We start from the raw sequence: 20,986 nt of genomic DNA, 5'->3' as shown, positions 1-20,986 counted from the left end.
CTAGACTCTCTTCTGAGCTCCACCAGCTTATTTTTGGACATCTCTTAACTGTATGTTACCTAGACATCACTTACTCAATGTGTCCTCACACAACCACCTCTCCTTTTCAGTACTTTGATGTTTCTATTGAGGGCACTACCATCTTCCTGAAAGCCCAGATTCACAGCTTTGGTCTCATCCTCAACTCCTTGTACTTATCCCACATATTCAATCTATTGTCAAGTTGTATAATTTCTCTGTTCACAACAGCTCATATGTACATCCTCCTCTGTACTCTAAACAGCTGCCAGCCTGGTAAAAGCCCTCATCACTTCATGCCTAGATTATTGCAGTAGCATTCTGTTTGGTTGTCCTGCTTCAAGTCTCTTCCCATTCCCTTCCTCCACTCAGCTGCCATAGTGTTTATCTAACCATACTATATCCCTGCTTAATACTCGAAGTTCCCTATTATCTCCCATGTCAAATATAAAATTCTGTTGTTTGTCATTTAGAATAGAAAAAAGAAACAAAAAACATATCATAAACTTAAATATTGGAACTTAAATACAAAGTAAGAAAGAAAATAAAAGCATGTCATGCATAGCAGAACATGAGAAGATTCAAAAATGTAGCAATATTTTTTATTTTGAGAAAGCCTGTATGATAAATACTATACGTTTTGTTGAGAACTGGCCATCTTTTCTTCCTTGCAAGTTTTCTTTTGTTCTCTGCTGTGCACTTTTTTACTTTGCTCTTTTTTTCTCCTCCCTCCCCTCCCCCCAGGCTGCAGTTAAGTTTGGATGTTTCTCTATAGCTACAGACATATGTACACATATACATATATACCTACATATATAGACATATACTTTCCCAAACAAATTTTACTCCTGATCTTTGTTTTTATGTTTGTACATATCTCTTGTTTCCTAACCGTTCTGCCTCCTCTGGTTTACTTCTGCCCACTATGTTGCCCTCCTGTTATTTGCCTCCAAAGATCCTTCCACTGTCCTCCCCTTCCCATAGATCTAAACATCCTTCTATATAGTCCACTATAACCTCTTCCCTCACCCTACCCTCTAAAGATCCCTTCTCCCTGTCCTCCTACTGTTTGTTTCTTCTGAATTTAGAATACTTACAGTTGTGTGTGTGTGTGTGTGTGTGTGTGTGTGTGTGTGTGTGTGTGTGTGTGTGTGTGTGTGTGTGTGTAGGTATGTATTGTTCCCTCTGAAACCCATTCCCGATGAAAGTAGGTTAGAACTACCAACCCTCCTCACCAATATAATTCTTCCTCTTGCATCTCATTTGTATAAAATAATTACTTTTTGCCGTTCCTAAATCATTTTAGTTTTTAAGTTCATGTCATACTCAGGTTTACCCCAGTCTTTCTTATGAGCTACCCAATTATTAATAAGAATCTTAGACATATGCTTTATATTTTACATATGCAAAAAGTAAACCATCTATCCTTATTGAATTAAAATATGAATTTTAATCAGTCTTTGGTATGTACCTTATATTTCTCTTGGTTCTTGTATGTCAAATCCTCTAAGTTCAGGTTTTTTATTTTAACAGGATCTTGAAAGTCTGATTGATCAGATATCCATTTTTTTCATTCAGGATTATGTTTAATTTTGCTAGGTATAATGTTTTTGGCTGGAGCCCCCAGTTCTTTTGCAATTTTATATATTGCATTCTAAGACCTGTGGTCCTTTAATGTCTCCACTGCTGGGTCTTGTGTGATTCTAATTGTGGCACAATCATATTTAAATTGTTTTATTCTTGTTGCTTTTAATATTTTATCCTTCAGCTGGGAGTTTCAGGATTTGAGTATGATATACCTATCAGTTTTCCTCATAGGATCTCTTTTAAGTGGTGATCAATGGATTTTTTTTTCTATTTCTATTTCCCACCCCACCCCCTTGTCCTAATGCCTTAAGACAATTTTCTTTAATTATTTCTTATATTATTGCATCAAGATTCTTTTTTATCATAACTTTAAGTTAATCTGATTATTTTCATGTTTTCTTGATCTATTTTCCAAATCTGTTGTTTTTCTACTATTCATATTTTGTGTAATTATTTCTTGATCTCTTATAATTTTACAGGCTTCACCTTGCCCAATTCCAATTTTCAAGGTGACATTTTCTTCTTTAAGTTTTTGGATCTCTGTTTCTAATTGGTTGACTTCCCTTTCATAATCTTTTTATATTTCTTGGCTTATTTGATTTTTTTAAAAATAGTTTTTCCTCCATCTCAGTCATTTGATTTTTAAAGTCTTTTTTAAGATCTTCTATGAATTCTTTTTGGGCAAGTGACCATTTGACATCACTCTTTGGGGGTTTCTTTACTTCATTGTCCTCCTCTGAAGATGAACCCAGGTTATCTCTGTTCCTATAATAGCTTTCTGTGATTGGATTCTTTCTCCTTCGCCTGTGCATTTTTTGTGGTAATAGCTTAATTTTTGTAATCACCTCTAGTGCTGGGATATGGGGAATGGTGCTTCTTGCCCCAGATCTTCAGTTCTCCCCTCTAGCCTGGAACCAACACCAAACCTCCAACTCCCTGTACGTGTCCACAGCCAGGGACTTTCTGCCCCACTGCTTCTGCACTCACCAGGCAGGTGCTGGTTCCTTTTCACCCCTGCTGCCCTTCACAGCACAGCTGGATCTGGTGTTCCTTGTCAGCAGAAGAGGTTCCCTTAATCTTCCCTCACTCAGATTCCTAACTCCACTCATTGTCCTAGGGGAGAAGTTCCTATGGCTGGGGCCGAGGCAGCCTCTCAAACCAAGCAACCCCAGGGCTTGCCGCTTGTTGTTAAAGTGGACCCTAGCTTGGAGGTGTTTACTCTTCACCAGGACCAAACCTTCTCCTGGGATTTTTCTTCTGATCTTCTTAAATTGTACCAAGAAGACTCCTATTATGCCTCTATTCTTATTTATTTTTACCTGTACTTTTTTGGCCTAAGGTGCAATTTTATCTCTTTTGTAGAAGAAAATCTTGAGAGCTCAGAATTTTCTGAACTACTCCACCATCTCCCAACACAATACTCTCTTCCACATACTTCATGATCTAGCAACATTGACCTTGTGGTAACTCAGCCATAACCTTCCACCACCCTATGTCATACCTTTCCACTGACTCACCCCCAGACTTAGAATGCTCTCCCCTCTGAACTCTCCTTTAGATTCTTTGGCATCCTTCATTATTCAGCTGAGATCCTTTAGAATCCTGATCCAAACCTTCTTTCTGAGTTTACTTTACATTTTTACACTGTTTATATCCTGCACATAAACTTCTTTGTGTGTTGTCTCCCCCATTTTGAGTGTGAGCTCCTTGAGGACAGGAACTGTATTTTTGCTTGCCTTTGTATTTCCATTGCTTAGCAGCGTAGTGCCTGGCACATAATAAGTGCTTTGTAAATATTTACTGACCGATTTGATTGAGCCTTTGCTTTGATTTTATTCCATGCTTACTCTAGGTTTTCTGAGGAGTATAGAAGAAGGTAAGCATTTATCTTCCTTTGTTCAGAGAGAGTGTTTGGGGAAAGGCAGCAAAACTTCTTTCTCTGTTTTTGGCTTTCCAGGAAATCGTAAATGAGTGGGATGAACAAGAACGCCGTGCCCAGGTGAAGGCTGAGCAGGAAAACAGCCTGTATAGATACAAGAACAAGAGTCATGGAACAGGACTGAGTGAGGAGGAAGAAGAGGAAAGAGAATTCAGAAAACGATTTCCACTCCATGAAAAGGTAGAATCCTAGAATTTTGAGGGGGACCATGGAAATGGGTTTGAGAATGGCTCCTCTTTACTACATATACTGCATCCTTACTACGTCCATCCCTTGTTAGACACCCAATGATTTCTTTGTGATAAGTACTCAGTAAACTTTCAAGAATGGGCTGCTCCGGTGCTTTCAGTATTTCAGGCAGCATAGCCCAGTGAATAGAGTAGTGAAGGTTGAGTCAAGAAGACCTTACTTTGAATCATACCTCAGACAACTAAATAGCAGTGTAATGCTGAGCTTTGGTTTTTCTCATCTGTGAAATGGGGATAATAGTACCTGCATCATGAGATTGTTGTGAGGATCAAATGAGATAATGTATTTAAACCTTAAAATGATACATAAATTCCAGTTCCTGTACTGGAACCCCTACCTCCCAACCTTTCTACCCCCTTCTGGTGGAATTATTATTTGAGGCCCAGAGAATTTTTATGACTTGTTTAGGACCATTCATCCTAACGTGATAGGATCTTTGACTTGGATATAAAAGGGATCTTATAAGTCATCTAGTCCAACTTAATTTTATAAATGGGGGAACTGAGATAAAGAGCCACAGACATAGTAAGTGGCAGAGCTACTTACTATATAGTTATTGTATCCTTACTATATAATTAAAATTCAGGTCCATTGACTTCACTTCACCCTGTATCAAAATCACCAAAGTGGTCCAGCTATAAGTCTGACCATAGCTCTTCCCTATTCGTTAAACTCGAGTGACTTCCTGTTGCCTTCAGGGTCAACTACAAAATGCTTTGTTTAGCATTTAAATCTCTTCATAATCTAACCCTCTCCTGCCTTTAAAACCTTCTTACATCTCATTGCCCTGTATATATACTCTTTGATCCAGTGACACTGACCTTCTGGCTGTTCTCGTTCTCTTAGTGTTACCCTGTATCTGGAATGCTCTCCCTCCTCATTTCTGTCTTCTGGTTTCCCTGGCTTCCTTCACGTCCCAGTTAACGTCCCACCTTCTGCAGGAAGCCTTCTCTAACTCTTTTGAATTCCAGAGCCATTCCTTTTAATTATTTATTTACCCAATATGTAGATTAATTTGTGTTTATTTGTTTGCGTATTGTTTCTCCCATTAGACTTTAAGCTCCTTGAGGGAATGGATCATCTTTTGCCTCTTTTTGTATCCCCAGTGCTTAGCATAGCACCTGGCACGCAGTTGGCACTTAATTAATGTTTCTTGATTGATTACCATGTTGCCTCCCCAAACTAGTATTTTTCCAGTGCTAGTTGCTGGGAATAAAACTACTTTTAAGAAGCTTACCTTCTAATGGCAAGTGCACAACTATTCTGTTATTTTATTCCTTTATCCTGTTTCTTCTCTCTCGCTAATATTGATAGTTGCCTTACTCTGACCCATAGGACTTTGCAGATATTATAGCCCAGCCAACTCTAGAGGAGCAAATGGAAACTGAAGATGAGCCAGTGGAGAGAGCAGACGAGGATGTAATTTTCTTCTCCCCGAGCTCAATGCAGGCTGTGATGTCGGTCCATCAACAGTTGTGCTTAAACTTTGCACGATCCCTCTGGTACCAACAAGACCTACCCTTACACCAGCCTAAACATGACTTCAGCTTATTTCTGGCCTGCTATCAGACTGGTGCATCACTCGTGACACACTTTTACTCCTGGATGGGTATGTTATTGTATTTTTATTTATTGTATACTTGACAGTTGATAGAGAGTAAACTAAAATGGGAAATTAAAGTAAAAGGTTTACGTAATATTGTTTTCACTTAAACATTTCTTAGTGAATATTTTCTTTTCCTAAGGAAATGAAATTACTTAGGTCTAAATTTATTGCATTTTTAAAACTTGGAATGTTAAGGGGTTTTTAATACCTGAATACTTTGGGGAAGAACTTAAGAGAACATGCAAGTTGTTTTTGTGTCAGGTGGTCATTTCATTCCTGTAAGGCTTCTAACTCATATGTTGCACACCTGTTGGTTTGAATGTTGAATGTACAAAGACATCATAAAAACTTGTGAAACTCTATTTAAGGAATAAGTGACTGGGTGTTGAGGAATTTGTGGATTCTTGGTATATTCATATATAACTTCCCCAGTATCTTCTTCCCTCTACCCCATTCATACTCTCTAAACTAGAAAAGCAATTTTCCTTTCTTGTCAGTCAGAGTCACTGTAAAAACTGACAGGTTAATATGTCCACAGTGTAAATGATGAACGGTCTATGTCTCCATGTTACAGAACCTGGGAGTTTGGAACCATCTTTTAGACATGCTGGTAACCACCCTAGTCCCAGATCAGAAAAATTTGCCAGTGGTATTTTTTTTTCACCTGATGGCAGCTTTGCTATTTGTCCATCATGCTTTTGGTTACAAAACCAAAAACTCTTGGACCAAGAAGATACTCAGTCCTAGTGGTCATAAGTCTCATTCTTGTTATTTGGCATTGCAGGCTCAGAGGTGAATGACAGGCTTCTGGGCAGCCAGCTCTTGGGCAGTACTCTCTTCTACAACACTCTTTTTGAAGAGGCAGCCTCAGACCTGACTTTGAAACCTGATGGACCATATGATTTTTATCAGCATCCTAACATAAAGGAAGTCAGACAGTGCCAACCTGTGCTGCATGACTTCACTGAAGAAGTAAATCAACTTTTACAGGACTGGCCAGAGCACCCAGCCCTCATGCAGGTAAGTCTATCAGATCTGTCAGTGGTAGTCACATATTGCAAGCACATGCACATAGATGTTTTACAACAAAATATTGTATTTCAGTTGCTGCAGTTCATACAATACATGCTTGACTTTTGTCAAAAGTTGTCATTTTCTTTTTTGGGTTGGGAGAAGTCTTATATTTGGCCCTAAAATCTCTGCTCTGGTTTCTGATCTCATTATTCAACTGAAATAGTGTGTTCTCTGTTTTTAAATGATCTTTTACTTGCCAAGTCCAATGAGCTTTTATTAATCCTATTCTTTCTTAACTTCTGAAATATTTGATACTGTCGACTATCTAATCCTTCTACATACTTTTTTTACTTTGGCTTTTTGGGAATGCACTCTCTCAGTTCTCCCATGACTCTTCCTCAGTCTGGATCTTCATCAGTGTCTTCCCCATGAACTGAGTGTTTCCCAAAAGCTCTGTTTTAGGGCTTCACCTTCATCTTTTTTCTCACTACATTCCCTCACCGATAACTGATCTCCTCAGCACCCATGGGTTCAATTATTTTCTTTATACTGATGATGTCCAGGTGTATATAGCCATCCCTAGTATTTCTCTTGAGCTCTCTAGTCCTATATCACCAACTGACATTTTGTACTTGATGTCCCATAGGCTTCTCAAATGCAACATGTCCAAAACAACTCCTCCTCTCTACCCCCCTTCTCTCTTCTCTCTCCCCCTGCCTTTTTTCCTCTTCTCCCCTCCCTTCTTTTCCTTCCTCTCTCCCCTTCTCACCTTTTCTGAACTTCTATGTCATTATTATTGAGAGCATCAATCCACAGTCACTCAGGTTCACTATCTTGCTGTTAAATTCTTGATTCATATATTTAATTATATGAATAATTGACTCTTCTTGTTTCTCTGACTTTGACTTCTCTGGTATACCTCTCCTTCTGTCTACTCACAGTCATCACTTATTTTTGGTCCCTATCAACCTTTGCTTAGAGTATTGTAATAGCTTCCTACTTATCTTCCCTACCTTGGCTATTTTCACTTCAGTCCATTCTTCATGCAGCTGCCAAAGTGATTTTTTACTAAAGCATAGGTCTGACCATGTTCTTCTTTACATTTAATTTTACTGTTTGAATTCCAAAGATAAATACAACATTTGTGCCTGTCACGTAAAAGCTTACATTCTAGCAGGTAAATATAAATATTTGAATATGGTAAGTGTGTAAGAGAACTATGGTATAAAATCTAATAAAAGGAGAGATTTTTCCTCTGGTAGATATCAGGAAAACTTTAATGCAGGAGGTGGCATTTGAATTAGGCTTTGAAGGATGAGGTAAGATTTAAACAACTGGAAAAGAGGTAATGTCATAGGGATGTTCCATAGGGAATAGTTGGAAAAAAGATAGGGAGGTGGGAAAGTATGGAATGACAACTAGTCTGATTTGTCTGGAACAGAACACTTGAGTGGGACTTTTGTGAAATAAGACTCAAAAGGTCATTGCAGATGTCCCAGTGCTGCCAGTTCATTCTGCCTGTCAGTGAATATACACACATTCACACATGCCATATATTTTTCTTTAAGCCTATCAGAATAAAACCTTTTTTCAAAATAATACCATTGTAACTTTGAGATTCTTTAGCTGACTTAAATGGTATTCCCATGGAAGACTTGATCCAATTCATCATATCCCATAAATCTGCATCGCAGAGCAGAATGTGCCCAGCTCAGTCAGGGCTAACCTGTTGCCTTCACTTAACTCCTAGTTCTTCTATTCCTTGCTGATTTTAATGCGTGAGACAACTTATTTTTAAAGCAGGAAACATAGGTGGCTCTTTGATTTCAGGTTCTAAGTATGTTGTCAAGCGTGGGCAGAAGATTGTGCTGATGATCACTGTTTGAGACTTAATCTTTTTCTTCATTATCTAGCTTATGGTTGTGATGGACAGAATCCGAAGCTTCCCACTCTCTAGTCCCCTTTCCAAATTTCTGAATGGCTTAGAGATTCTTTTGGCAAAGTCACAGGTAAGGTGGAGAACCAGGGTCACTTCTGTGCCATGATATAAAGTAGTACAGTAGGACTTTATAGTGGTTAAATTATTATGATGTTTTTGTGAGGGGAGAGAGTTGGCATAGGTGGCAAGGATCAGAACTCTAATTTTCTCTGTGACTGGCATAGGGAATTTCCTAGGAGCAAACCCCTGCCATCAGTTTATAAGCTTAGAGAACTGTCAGGGACAGTTAGAGTTAAAGTGACTTGTCTAGGGTCACCTAGCCAGTATGTGTTAGATATAGGACTTTGAACAATATGTGTCTGACTCTGAAGCCGTCTCTTTTTAGGTTACACTATTTCTGCAATAATAATTGCTTCTTATTTATTGGTATTAGTAATTTATGATAGATCTTATACACAGTACAATTATTATACGCTTATTATATGCTTTTGTTATTAAATGATGTGTAGAAAACATTGCTAATTATTATTAATAATCTTCTAGGGCTCTTGTTACACTGGCATAGCCTTTGAGAACCCCAGTCACAACCTCTATGCCATGATATGAAGTACTGGAGTAGGATTTTATAGAAGTTAAATAATCCCACTCTTTTATAGATCAAAACCCCAAAAAAGTGATTTGTCCAAACTCATACTATATATTAGTGAGTGCTGGAACCAGATCTTAGACTCACCTCTTTTTTTCTCTAAGCTCATTACTTTTTCCCAACTCTTCTTCATTTGACTTCAACTAAGCGCAGTTTTTGCCTTTTTAAGACTGCTTTCTTGATTGACTCAGAAAAGAGAGCATATCCTATTAAGAGAATTTAAATTCATTTGGAGTTTATAACATACATTGAGGCTCAGTTTGTTTTAGCATGTTGTCTGGTAGAGGCCCCTTTCCATGTAAGTTCATTTAGCACCATTTTTCCATTGCTACAGACCTCATCAGTCCACAGCTAGCTGTTTTTATAAATGGGTGCTGAATTTTTTAAAATGACAAGTTGAAAATTATTGGTAGGCAGGATCAGTGCAGATTCATCACCCTATACTGGAATAACAGTTTAAAAGCTATTCTCTGTTAGCAACTGTCTCTCTTTGTACAAGGGGATGATAAAAGATAGTTAATACATTAAGGAAGGAACCAGTCAAAGGAGGAGTGGCCATTTGGGGCTTGTATTCTCCTATCAAAAATCACTTAGCTAATAAGGGGATGATTTTGTTTCCTTTAGGATTGGGAAGAGAATGCTAGCCGAGCTCTGTCCTTACGTAAACACCTTGATTTGATCAGTCATCTAATCATCCAGTGGCGTAAATTGGAGCTTAAGTAAGTAGTATTAAATGTGCGCCTCCCAACTTTCTTCCTCACTCCTCACCCTCCTAATGTTCTTATCAGTTGTGACAAATTCAAATAGAGTTGGGGCCATTAATCAATACTTAGAGATTCATGTGGTCTGCATGTTCATTTAGTATTAAATATTAGATATTATCTATATTTTATTCTGCACACACAATTGAACCTTGGGATTTTGCAGTTGTTTGAGTAGGGTTTTTCCAAGAAGATCGTATTTTGAAATGGGTGTTTCGTTTACTGTGCATGAGTTTTGACATATTATTGATTTTGTATAAACTAATTTGAATCCCCCAACAGATCTGGGATTTATCCCAAACACATTCACTTGGGAAAAGAGCATTGTAGCTCTTGGTTAAGAGCATTGTAGCTCTTGGTTCTGTAATCCAAAGTGTGTTTCCTAACTGCCAGCATGGGTCTCTTTTCTCATGTTTCAGCTGCTGGTCCATGAGCCTAGATAATACCATGAAACGACACACAGAAAAATCCACCAGACACTGGTTTTCTATCTATCAGATGCTTGAGAAACATATGCAAGAGCAAACAGAAAGGAAGGAAGGTAATGATCTTTAGTACTTCACACTTTGTCAATTCCTTTAGAGTGGGGGCTCTTAATATAGGTTATGTGAACTCATTTTAAAAAATAAACCACTGCATTATCCTGAACTACTCACTCATCCTCATCTGCCAGTTGCCAAATCTGGCTATTTTTTTATCTCATTATCTCTTATCTTACATCACCTCTTGCACCTGACCCTTTCTCTTTATTCATATACTCTCACCTTAATTCAGGCCCTTATCATTTTTTGCCTCATATTGTAACAGCCTCTTAATTGGTCTCTTTGCCTCAAGTCTCTTTCTATTCCACTCCATCCTACACTTAAGGTGATTTTCCTTAAGGACAGATCTGATTATATTACTCCCTAAGTCAATTCCAGTGGATCCTTGTTTGTTCTAGGACCAGATATAAGCTTCTGTTCAGCTTTTAAAGCCCTTTATAACCTGTCCCCAAGCTATCTTTTCCTCTTACTGTATGTTATACCTTCCTTCCCACCAGTAATGCTTCAAATTGAGCCAAACTTAGTCTTTCTGTTCCTCACATGTGATACTTCATTTCTTATCTCTCTGTCTTTGCTGTGGCTGTCCCTTGTGCCTGGAATGTAGTCCCACCTCACTTCTACCTTATAAAATCTTTCTTTTCCTTCAAGACAGAGCTCACGTTCTATGTAAAGTCTTTCCTGTTTCCCTCTCCCCCAGCTGCTAATGTCCTGTCATCTGACCTCTCTATCTTTTCTCTTTTCCTTCCCAAACTATTTTTTATCTATTTTGTGTTTATTTGTTTTTATTCTCTTTATGCTTATGTATTGATTTGTCTCCCAAATTAGAATATCAACACCTTATGACAAGGGATTCCTTCATTATTTGTATTTATGTCCCCAGTGTCTGCCTGTTCAGTGCCTTGGACTTTGTTGGTGCTTAATAAATGCTTTATGGTTGATTAGATGAATGGTAGATAACTGGAGCTTTTCCCAGTGTGCTAGATTTAGAAGATACTGAAGTGCATTGACAGCCCTTTAGCCCTTCAGCAGGTGGAAACGAATTTACTTCCTACCTAGCAGGAACATTAGTTAAAATTGACTGAGGTTAGGCTCCTTCCTCATTCCACCTCACTCAAGTGAGGGAAGGTTTCCTACCAGTTTTCCAGGGTGTAGTTTAGTGGTACTTGTTCATATGCAAAAATTCCTTGTTAGAGCTTGGATTATTCTTATCATCATCTTCCCCATTTTACAGAAGAGTAGGCAGATTTTTAGCAGGCTTGCCCACAGTTCACACTGGAAGAGCTAGTTAGGTCTAATAACCAGATTCCCTGGTCTTGTAATCCAGTACTCTTTACATTGGGCTACAAAAAGTTTAAGATCTCTTATCAGAGAACACATTTGTCCGTTTAATGCAATTAATCTGTCACTAAGAATTGGTGAAGTACTTTCTTTATATGCTGGACACTGTGCTAGGTGCTGGGGGAGGGAAGAGGTGACAAAGGCAACGAATGAAACAATCTCTACACTCTGGGAACTTTGTTAAGTGAGACAAAGCAACAAGTACATAAATAAGTTTTTTAGAAGGTAATTCATTTTGTTCTCATACAATGCCAATTCTCAGTTCAGCATCAGAAAAACTTTATAACTAAAATGCCCCCTCTGTCATCTCCTCATCTACATTGTCCCTGTGAAATTACATTTGGTGTCAGATGTCAGAAATACATACTCCTCTGTTTAAATTCTTTCTAGAATGTGATAGGCATATGGCATTGGCAATGTTGGTCAGCACTTTACAAGCTTTCATTGAAGGAGCGTCCCTGGGAGAATTCCACATACGACTTCAGATGCTGCTAGTTTTCCATTGTCATGTCTTGTTGATGCCACAGGTGGAAGGAAAAGGTAAGAGTTTGATTCTCTTAAAAAATACATGTTATTTCTCTTTTGCATTAGAAAGACAGCAAGGTGAGTGGATAGAAAGCTGTCCTAGAACCCAGGAAGACCTAGGTGGCCGTGTAGTCTTGGAACCAGTCACCTAATATCTGGGTGATCTAGGCAGCTCTTAGATGGGGTCAGCCACCAGGCTAATCTGTAGACTGACTCTTCTCTCTTCTACTTCGTCCTTCTAACACTACTTCCTCTCTTTCTGAAAGTGTTTTTTACATTTCTAAATGGAGCTTTCTTGTAATCTGTACTTTATTAACCCCTGGTCTAAGAAAAAGTGATGCCCTGCATTGGTAGAAGGAATTTCCACACCTATGAGGTCTTTGTACCAGTGAATTCAGAGGTCCAGTTATATTATGTATAGCCTTTTCCATATAATGTATTAGTAAGCTTGCTCAAGGGGGAAGGGGGGAGTATAAATGACATTTCTTGGTCTGGTTTATGGGATATACCTTACTTAGTTTTTTATTTTAATGTAGATCTAGTAACTAACTCTAGATAGTGTTCACAGTGAAATGCTGATTGATTGTAGATTAAGGAGTGGTCTCAGTTCACTTGGCTCAGGGTAAATTGGTAAGTAAAGGGGCCAAACACCTTTTCGGCAGCTTATTTTCAATCCTTATAGAAAGACCACACAATCTTTGCTGACTTCTAACTTGTTTAAGGGATTATTTAAAAGATCGTTTTATGATACAACCTTGGATTCTGCTTTTTAAGGAGATGGGGCAGGATCCACTCCCAAAGTAACTAAAGAATTCAAAAGCTCCTGCTGGAGTCAAAGGGAAAAGTCCCTTCATTGATCCATGGTGACTGTTAAGCTTTAGCAAGGTCATCAGTTGTTGTTCAGTGTCTCCAGCCACATTGTCCTTGAATCAGCTGACATAAAGAACAATGAGAGAATGATGTTCACTGAAGAGACAGAAACTCAAGGAGTTGGCAACATCTGCATCAGAGAAATTTGGAATTTGTTGGTGCTCCCAGTTTAAGGCCATCCATGGGTTATGGTGCTATGAGGGAAAACCTCCTTTTAAAAAAGTTGTTACTCTTTTTCTCTTTTATTTCTTTCAGATTCACTTTGCAGTGTTCTTTGGAATTTGTACCATTATTATAAACAGTTCTCAGACAGAGTCCAGGCCCGCATTGAGGAACTTCGATACCCACTAGAAAAAGAGCTAAAGGTGACTTTCATGAATCATCACAAAAACACCTTAACAAATGCAAAGTTACTTTAGGTTATTCCTAAATTTTAAAAATCATCAAATAATCCTGAGGATTCTATTGAAGGACAGTAATTTGGGGAAGGAGAGGTGACTACTGTAAAGCAAGATAAAATGTGGGTTTTTAAGGTTCGTGGCACCCAGTTTTATGTCACGTATCCTAGAGTTACATGTTGTCATTGCCCTCCATCTCCATCCCTTATCATCTTATTTTCCTTTTAGACTTGGGTCAGCAAAGAGCTATTTGGTCATATTGTTTCTGTTTAAAACTTAAGAGAATTGTAGATTTAGGATCTGATGGTACCTTAGTGGTAATCATCTTGCTCAACTCCCTTATTTTCAATATGAATAAATTAAGGCCTAGAAAGGTCACACAAGTAGTAAATAACAAAGCCAGGATGTAAATTGATGTCCTGTGACTCTTGGTTAAATATTCTTTTCACTGAATCAGATACCCTCCTTGATACAGGTTTTGAGCCACTTTGCTGATGAAGCAAGGTGATGATAGGAACTGACCAATTCTGTGGTTGCAGTGGTAAACTCTGTGGGGTATAGGTCTTAGGTACCAGGACATGGGAGTACTTAAGTGGGTCATTGATTTTAATTGCCTTTACACAAGTGCTAAAAGAATGTAGGATCCTTGAGAACTGGGAATCCTTTCACTTGTGGAAGATTGCACTTCCTCTAATGTCGCATATAAAACTTGGTGGCATTTCTCTGAAGCTCATTTGAGTTGCCAGAACTCAGTCCTGCATTTCGCAAATGGACCCTGGACCTGTTTCTGGGTTGTATAAGCATCATGAAGCTGGGGCTGTGGAGAGGGAGATTGAGTTTGGAGTTGGAGGACTTGGGTTTGAGTGTGGCCTCTACCACCTTACTGCCTGTGTGACCTTGGCAAGTCACTTCTTTCGGAACTTCTGTTTCCTTATCTATAAAATGAAGGTGTTGGACTAGATGACCTCTGAGGATTAGACTAGATGGTCTGTGAGGTCATTTCCATCTCTAAAGTCTATGAACTTAAAAATAAACTTTATGTCTGGTTTTATAAACAAAGTGTTTGATTTCTGTTTATATTACAGGAATTTGTTAAGATCTCCAAATGGAATGATGTTAGCTTCTGGGCTATAAAACAGTCAGTGGAAAAGACACACAGGTAGTAATAAAACATTTTCTGAAGTTTAATTTCAGTTTTTATAATGGGCAGCAAGAATATAACCATAATACACTTATGACAGTGGTAGAACAGCATGTATCACTGGACTTCTGAAAGTCCCTCAATTCCGTCTTTGGATGTACGGCATGCCTTAAGTGCTTACTACAGTGATTCAAATTTATGGCATTAACCACTTGGGCAGTCTGCTGATTCTTTGAGACACCTTCTCGGAATAATGTTTTTAAATGCATAAAAGAACACATATAGGATTATGATGGAAACTAATTTTATTGAAGTAGTTATCAAAAATAAAAAATACATACACATATTTCATAAATCCCCAAGGTAAGAACCTCTGACATAGTATTTGCCTTTGGAGAGTAAAAGAAAAACTTTATTATAGAATAGTAAGAAATGAAATGTATAAGTAAAGAGCGCAAGTATGTGAGCTTGATAAAAGTTTTAAACATTTTTCCCCCTTGAAACATGTTTACCTATCTCCAATTGCTGTTATTGGTTGTGGTCAGGACCCTCTTTAAGTTCATGAAGAAATTTGAAGCTGTCTTGAGCGAACCCTGCAGGCCTTCTTTGATGGAAAGTGCTCACGGAGAGCAACTGGACTGTCTACAGAAGCAGCCAGCAGCAGATGAGGAGAAAACTCCAATTCAGAGTCTGAACAGTGTGCTGATTGAGACTGTCTTAGCCAGACCAGGCAGAACCCAGGTATGTACTCAAGTTACTTCTGGGAAATTTTCTGTTCACATCTTATTCTTTGTAATGTCAGACTCCTGCTACCTATGGGCCGATCCTGGCAATCCAAACAGGGCAGTTAGAGCTTTTGAAGTATTGTTAAGAAGTTTTCAGGCTTTGGTTGTTGGCCCAACTAAAGCACCTGACCTGGCAGAGCAGTGAGGCATAGCTGCTGGAAAGCTCAGTGTTGGCATAGAAACCTGAGTCTGCTTGGCACTTGAGCTTGTGGAGAACCCAGCCATCCTTGGTGTTGTTTACACCACTGCCTTTGACCCACCCCATCTAGCTGTGCTAGAAGGTCATCTTGTTTCAGATTTAAGGGACTAGTGATAGCTTGGGGATAGAGAGAAAGAGCCTCCCTCACCTTCAGGGCTCAGCTCATGCACCACCTTGTACTGGATAGCCTCTTCCATTTCCTGCACTGAATGTTTTCTTTCCCTCCTCTCAAATTTACCATCTGTTTACATGCTGGAAAATCACTCTTCTCAGGAAACTCTTGGATGTGAGGGGCAGTTTCTTATTTTGTGTCTCCAGCGTTTAGCACATTGCTACACCCAGGGTGCACTTTAGCAAATGCTTGTTGGATTGAGCTATATAATGTTCCTCAATCCCCTGTACTTCTCCACACAATTATAAGGAGAGCCAGAAGATCGCCACCAAAGAGGAGATCGACAGATGTTAGATGTTTCCATATACTTGGGAGGTCTGGGGGAAGGGGAAAATTCAAAATTAATGTACTTGCTACATCACTTTGGCTGATTTCCCCAAGTATCTAACCTAGTGGGTAGCATTGGAGACTCTAGAGCTTTCTTTTCTTTCTTTAAAAGAAATAGCACATTTTTGTTTTTATACCATTCATTTCCTTATGGTCTCCTCTCTCTTCTCTCCCTCGTTCCCGTTGAACCTTCTCATGTGAAAAGAAAAACATTTAGGCAAAACCAAGGAGCATAGCAACCTTATTTAACAGTGTTTGTGACATTCTGTACCTAGAGCAGAGAGGTGTATTTCTTCATCTGTTCTCTAAATCATATCAGTTAATGAGGTTTTGACTTCATGTTTGGTTCTCTCACCCTCTCCCACCCTTCCCCACTCCCCCAGTTTACATTTATTTAGTTTTATATGTTCTTTTTCTGCCTCTGCTTACTTTTCTTTGCTCAAATTCATAAAAGTCTTCCATATTCAGAGCTTTATTTTTCATTGGATTCACTAATGTCATTCTTTAACAGGTTACCGCATTTCCATACCTGTTTGTTATCTTTGAGCTAAGCAGAGAATCTGATTCCCATCCATTTTAGAATTAAAAGATTCTACTCTCAGGACAATTCTATGTTTCAGATTTAGAGACCTCATGCTTGAAAGTGGTTTTCAGAAAAGTAAGGGTAACATTTCTGTTAAGCACATAAGTTTACTAGGTACCTGCTATCTGCCTAGCTTTCAAAAACAACCCCCACCTCACAATAAAACATCAGCTTAGCTATTTACAGTGTGTTGTGAATGCACTCTAGGAAGTCATTCATTTGATCCCTTTGTGGATCACTTTATTTCAGAGGCCATGAGGCATTTAGAAAACTAGAAGAATTTTGAATTTGTAGTCAGAAGACCTGAGATTGAGTCCTTCCTCTTTTGCTTGCTGCCTGTGTGACCTTGGCAAACCCTTTGGCAGGGATAAGAACAACAGCAGGAATGCTGAGCTAGTGTTTGGATAGCACGTCAGGGTTTACAGGTGTGATCCTCACAACAGTCCTGTGACATGGGCACTGTTATTATTATCCCCATTTTACAGATGAGGAGACAGAGGCATAGATGATTAAATGACTTGCCCCAGGGTCACACAGCCAGTAAGTGTCTTAGGCCAGATCAGAACTAAAGTCTTCCTGACTCCCCAAGTCCAACATTTAGGTAGTTCACTGTCTAGCCAGACCTCATCTGCACACGTTCCAAAGTCTCAAAATCCAATCATTTCAACGCTGAGAATAGTATCATGTATTTCTTTTAGCATTTATGGAGAAAAAAACGCTACCATCCAAATTTTTTTTTATGCATGTTAATCATTGTGCTGATATCTATGTTTATAGTGGTGAGAATTGGATGGGGAGACTGTCTGAGGAGCACCCACTGCTATGTCTCTGACTTTCTAGGTCAAGGGGCACACACTTTGATTTTCCTACTTGCTTTTTTTCCATACTTAATAACTCATATTTATAACCCTGAGATGTCAGAGATGATGGTGGTATTTAACACTTTGAGCATTTAAGACATGACTTTGACAGCACATTATTGCCAGCTGGTTATGATCTGCTTGATGGAAGTTATTCCTGCCTTTGTTTTGCAGACTGTGCTTCCAGACACATGCCAAGACATCATACCTTTCCTCTCTGAGGGGTTGCTGCAGAGCCGTTTGCCAAAGCTCACCAAACGAATGAAGAAGATATGTATTACAGTCCTAAAGCAGAGTCCATTGCCTGGCCTTGTGGAGAACCTTGATCAGTTTACAGGTGTGTAAGTGGGTACCCACAGTAGTAAGGTGGATTTTACGGGTAGGAAATTCAGAAAGGTGTTTAGGATTTGTTCGTTGCAGGACAGATTCTGCTTCTTTTTGGTCTTCTTTATATAGGCTCTGGTCAAAGCTCTTGATTAATTTTTAGCAGCTAAACAATTTAAAGGGAGGGGGAGCAAGCAGGGACCAGTATGAAAGTGAAACAAGTGTTAGTTTTGGGATTGATCTGTTTAGAAGAACAACAAATGCACCATTATCTAAAATTTAACAGAAGGATACCCTGCTTGGTGGTGGCGAATTAGCTTTTGTCCTTTTCTTTTCAGGTAGGACTTTTTAATGATAAGTAGAGCTCTGGGCTCTCAGGGAACGCTTCTCCTTTCCCTTCCCCTTTTCAAATGTTTAGTGTTTTTCAGCATCACTGTCACTTACCAGTGACTCCCCCCAACTCTCCCTCACAATAGTGAATGTATAGGTACACACACACATGCACGCATGCACGCACGCACACACGAACACATTGGCTGTGTCTTGAAATGTATGCTTCATTCCACTTCTGTTCTCCATATACCTCTGACACTCTGACAGAAAGTTTCGTAGTCTCTCCAAGTGTTTTGTTCTTCTGATTCTTCATACTTCTCTGCACATTAGTTCATACAAATAGATGCTGCTTCTGTTACTCTTTTAATATTCACTTCTCCTTAGCTCAAGCAACCTTAAGCTTTCAGGTGTATTGTGTTCTTTCTCTGTCTCTCTACAGGTGATATCATTTCCTCTGTATGTGAACTACAGACCTTAAGTGTGGAACCAAACACAGATAAGGAAAAACAGAAATCAGAAGTAAAACACATTCTTTTGCAGAAGCAACGGGCTTTATCAGAGCTCTTCAAGTATCTGATGAAAGTTGGTGAGTCTTCATTGAAAGGAAAATGTATTTCTCTAATACATTTTATCCTTTTTGTCAGATTGTAAATGGAACAGCATGAATTATATTTCTTGAGTGTGTGTATATATATGCGTACATACACACAAATATATGCGTACATGCACAACTGAATAAGAAAGGCAGTGTTGCTGTAGTGGACAGAGGACTGGCTTTGGAATTGTTAAGGATTGGGTTAGGGTCTTAACTCTGAGGTATGTTATTGTGTAGGTCACTCTGGGCAAGTCACTTGATCTCTCAGTGCCCCAGGTCCTCTTTAAGACTATAAATTGCAGAGCAGTTGCTGATCTGATTAGTAGTGTTAGCTTCCTCACCAGAAAATTCTTTAACCAGTTAAGTGATAGATCTGTAAATACCCTCCCTACTTCCCCCTCTCCCAACCCTCCGAGGCCAAACTCTTCCCACTTCTCCCAAAGAAAGAAGAGAGACTGAATGATTGGGGGGGGGGGGGGGGGTGCTAATTGTCTGTAAATCATTGAACAGTAATATTGTTGGATTCTTTATTACTCAATTTCCATTTTCTTTGGACAGCTTTATAGTTTCCTTTTACTTAAAATAGTGTTGAAGCATGAACTGCTGAGGAACTAGATTAAGGATGTTTGATGATTTTTATTTTCTTAAACTCATAATAAAAATTTCTTTTCTAAGGCTTGTCCTATCGCAAAGGCCTTACTTGGGCTCGTTCCAAAGACCTTCAAAATATTCTTCATCTACACCCATTAGATCTTCACAGTGCACTGTCTATCGTTGGCAATACACAGGAATCAGATGGAAGGTTTGTGTTTTGGGTGAAATTTAACTCTATACCTGTACATGGGTTCTGTACAAATGGGCAGGTTGTTTTCTCAGGGATTCTTCCCACCCTCATCCTCCATTTCTTTCCCTACTGGTTCTATATTTCTCTCATATTTTGTATACACAAAAATCTTCAAAACCCTGAATACCTTTGTAGAACTATTCATCTCTTAAGATGCTTTGTTTTATAATACAAACCTTCTGTATAGCTTTAAACTTCCTTCTTTATTTTTGAGTCAAGTTTGGACATTTGTTAACCTTTGAAATGGTAATAACTAGAACTCAGGGAACATGAGCAGGATACTGAGCTCATCTAGGAGTGTGCTAGCAACTGTGACTTCTGCTTTGGTTTTCATGATTATATCCTACAGTATGCTGAGCACAGAGGAGGTGCCTATTTATTGAGTGACAATGAATAAATGAATTCTGGCAATTGGCTGTTAGATATAACTGGACTTTTTGTTTACTTGCCTTGGAACCTAACCCAAGACCTGTGGCTATAGGTTTAGGGCCATAAACCGTACCTCTTCTCTTCTAGGCTGCTTGCGGAAATCTCTTCCTCCTGGGATGGGTGTCAGAAATATTTTTATCGATCACTTGCTCGCCACTTAAGACTTCAAGCAGCTTTTTTGGCACCTTCAAAGGTAAAAGTTAATAGCTAGAGTGAAAAGTAAAGGTTTTCTTATTGTTTCAGTCTCCCAGAGGTAGACTTACAAAGGTGTTTTTCAGTAAGTAATAATTTAGGTATATCATTTTTGTGAAATTTGTTTTTAAAAGCTTTCTCATCATGCACTGAAAGTGGAGGCAGCTGTAATCAATCAATCAATCTACCTATCAAGCAATCAATAAGTTACCAGAAAATCCTCCTGTGAGTCATGCTGACATCATAACTCTCTTAAACTTCAGCTTATTTATGATATTGGTTTAGGTATAGGCCATCTCAAAGTTAGTTGTCTTTGAAATGGAGGGATGGAAATGTACATATATGCATCCAGAAGTGATTAAAATTGCCATACTGAATACAGTGTCTTTGTTGAAAAATTTATTTACAGAATTTTTTCCATTTAAGTCAGTATATTTTATTTATTGCTTTTGTTGTCTTTACCACTTTGCTTATTGTTTTATTTATTAAGAGTAAGACTGTTCATCATCCTTTTATTAAGAGTGTTATTGTTTACATGTGTCTGTGAGACACACATGCTTTGTACAAGCCAGATAATGGGTGAAGCACCATCAGAAATGCCTGCTGGATACCGTGCCAAAGTCTAGGGAACATAAAGGTGGAAGGGCACTGCTTAAGGAGTTTACATGATACCAGGGGAGACAAATCCATTCTTTAATATTCTGACAGTTATTAGTCTTGAGCTTTATGTAGGTTTTAGTTTGCAAAGTGCTTTGCACTCTCTCAGCATT

At 38.7% G+C, this 20,986-nt stretch overlaps 1 protein-coding gene across 1 annotated transcript in view; it reads left to right on the top strand.

Annotated features, from left to right (window-relative positions):
• The window catches only part of MDN1 (midasin AAA ATPase 1), a 178,814-nt gene that overhangs the window by 124,270 nt on the left and 33,558 nt on the right, over positions 1 to 20,986 (top strand). The window contains exons 64-77 of the mRNA XM_072642816.1: positions 3,563 to 3,724; positions 5,129 to 5,402; positions 6,184 to 6,419; positions 8,327 to 8,422; positions 9,623 to 9,717; positions 10,179 to 10,300; positions 12,030 to 12,179; positions 13,290 to 13,399; positions 14,518 to 14,591; positions 15,119 to 15,314; positions 17,674 to 17,836; positions 18,596 to 18,742; positions 19,427 to 19,553; positions 20,112 to 20,217. Coding sequence (XP_072498917.1) covers positions 3,563 to 3,724; positions 5,129 to 5,402; positions 6,184 to 6,419; positions 8,327 to 8,422; positions 9,623 to 9,717; positions 10,179 to 10,300; positions 12,030 to 12,179; positions 13,290 to 13,399; positions 14,518 to 14,591; positions 15,119 to 15,314; positions 17,674 to 17,836; positions 18,596 to 18,742; positions 19,427 to 19,553; positions 20,112 to 20,217 — 2,058 coding nt within the window. The remainder of the gene's footprint in view (positions 1 to 3,562; positions 3,725 to 5,128; positions 5,403 to 6,183; positions 6,420 to 8,326; positions 8,423 to 9,622; positions 9,718 to 10,178; positions 10,301 to 12,029; positions 12,180 to 13,289; positions 13,400 to 14,517; positions 14,592 to 15,118; positions 15,315 to 17,673; positions 17,837 to 18,595; positions 18,743 to 19,426; positions 19,554 to 20,111; positions 20,218 to 20,986) is intronic.

This window comes from Notamacropus eugenii, chromosome 2 (genome assembly GCF_028372415.1).
Source record: "Notamacropus eugenii isolate mMacEug1 chromosome 2, mMacEug1.pri_v2, whole genome shotgun sequence".
Taxonomy (NCBI): domain Eukaryota; kingdom Metazoa; phylum Chordata; class Mammalia; order Diprotodontia; family Macropodidae; genus Notamacropus; species Notamacropus eugenii.
The sequence above is the reverse complement of the archived record's forward strand: the minus strand, read 5'-3'. Positions and strand labels throughout refer to the sequence as shown.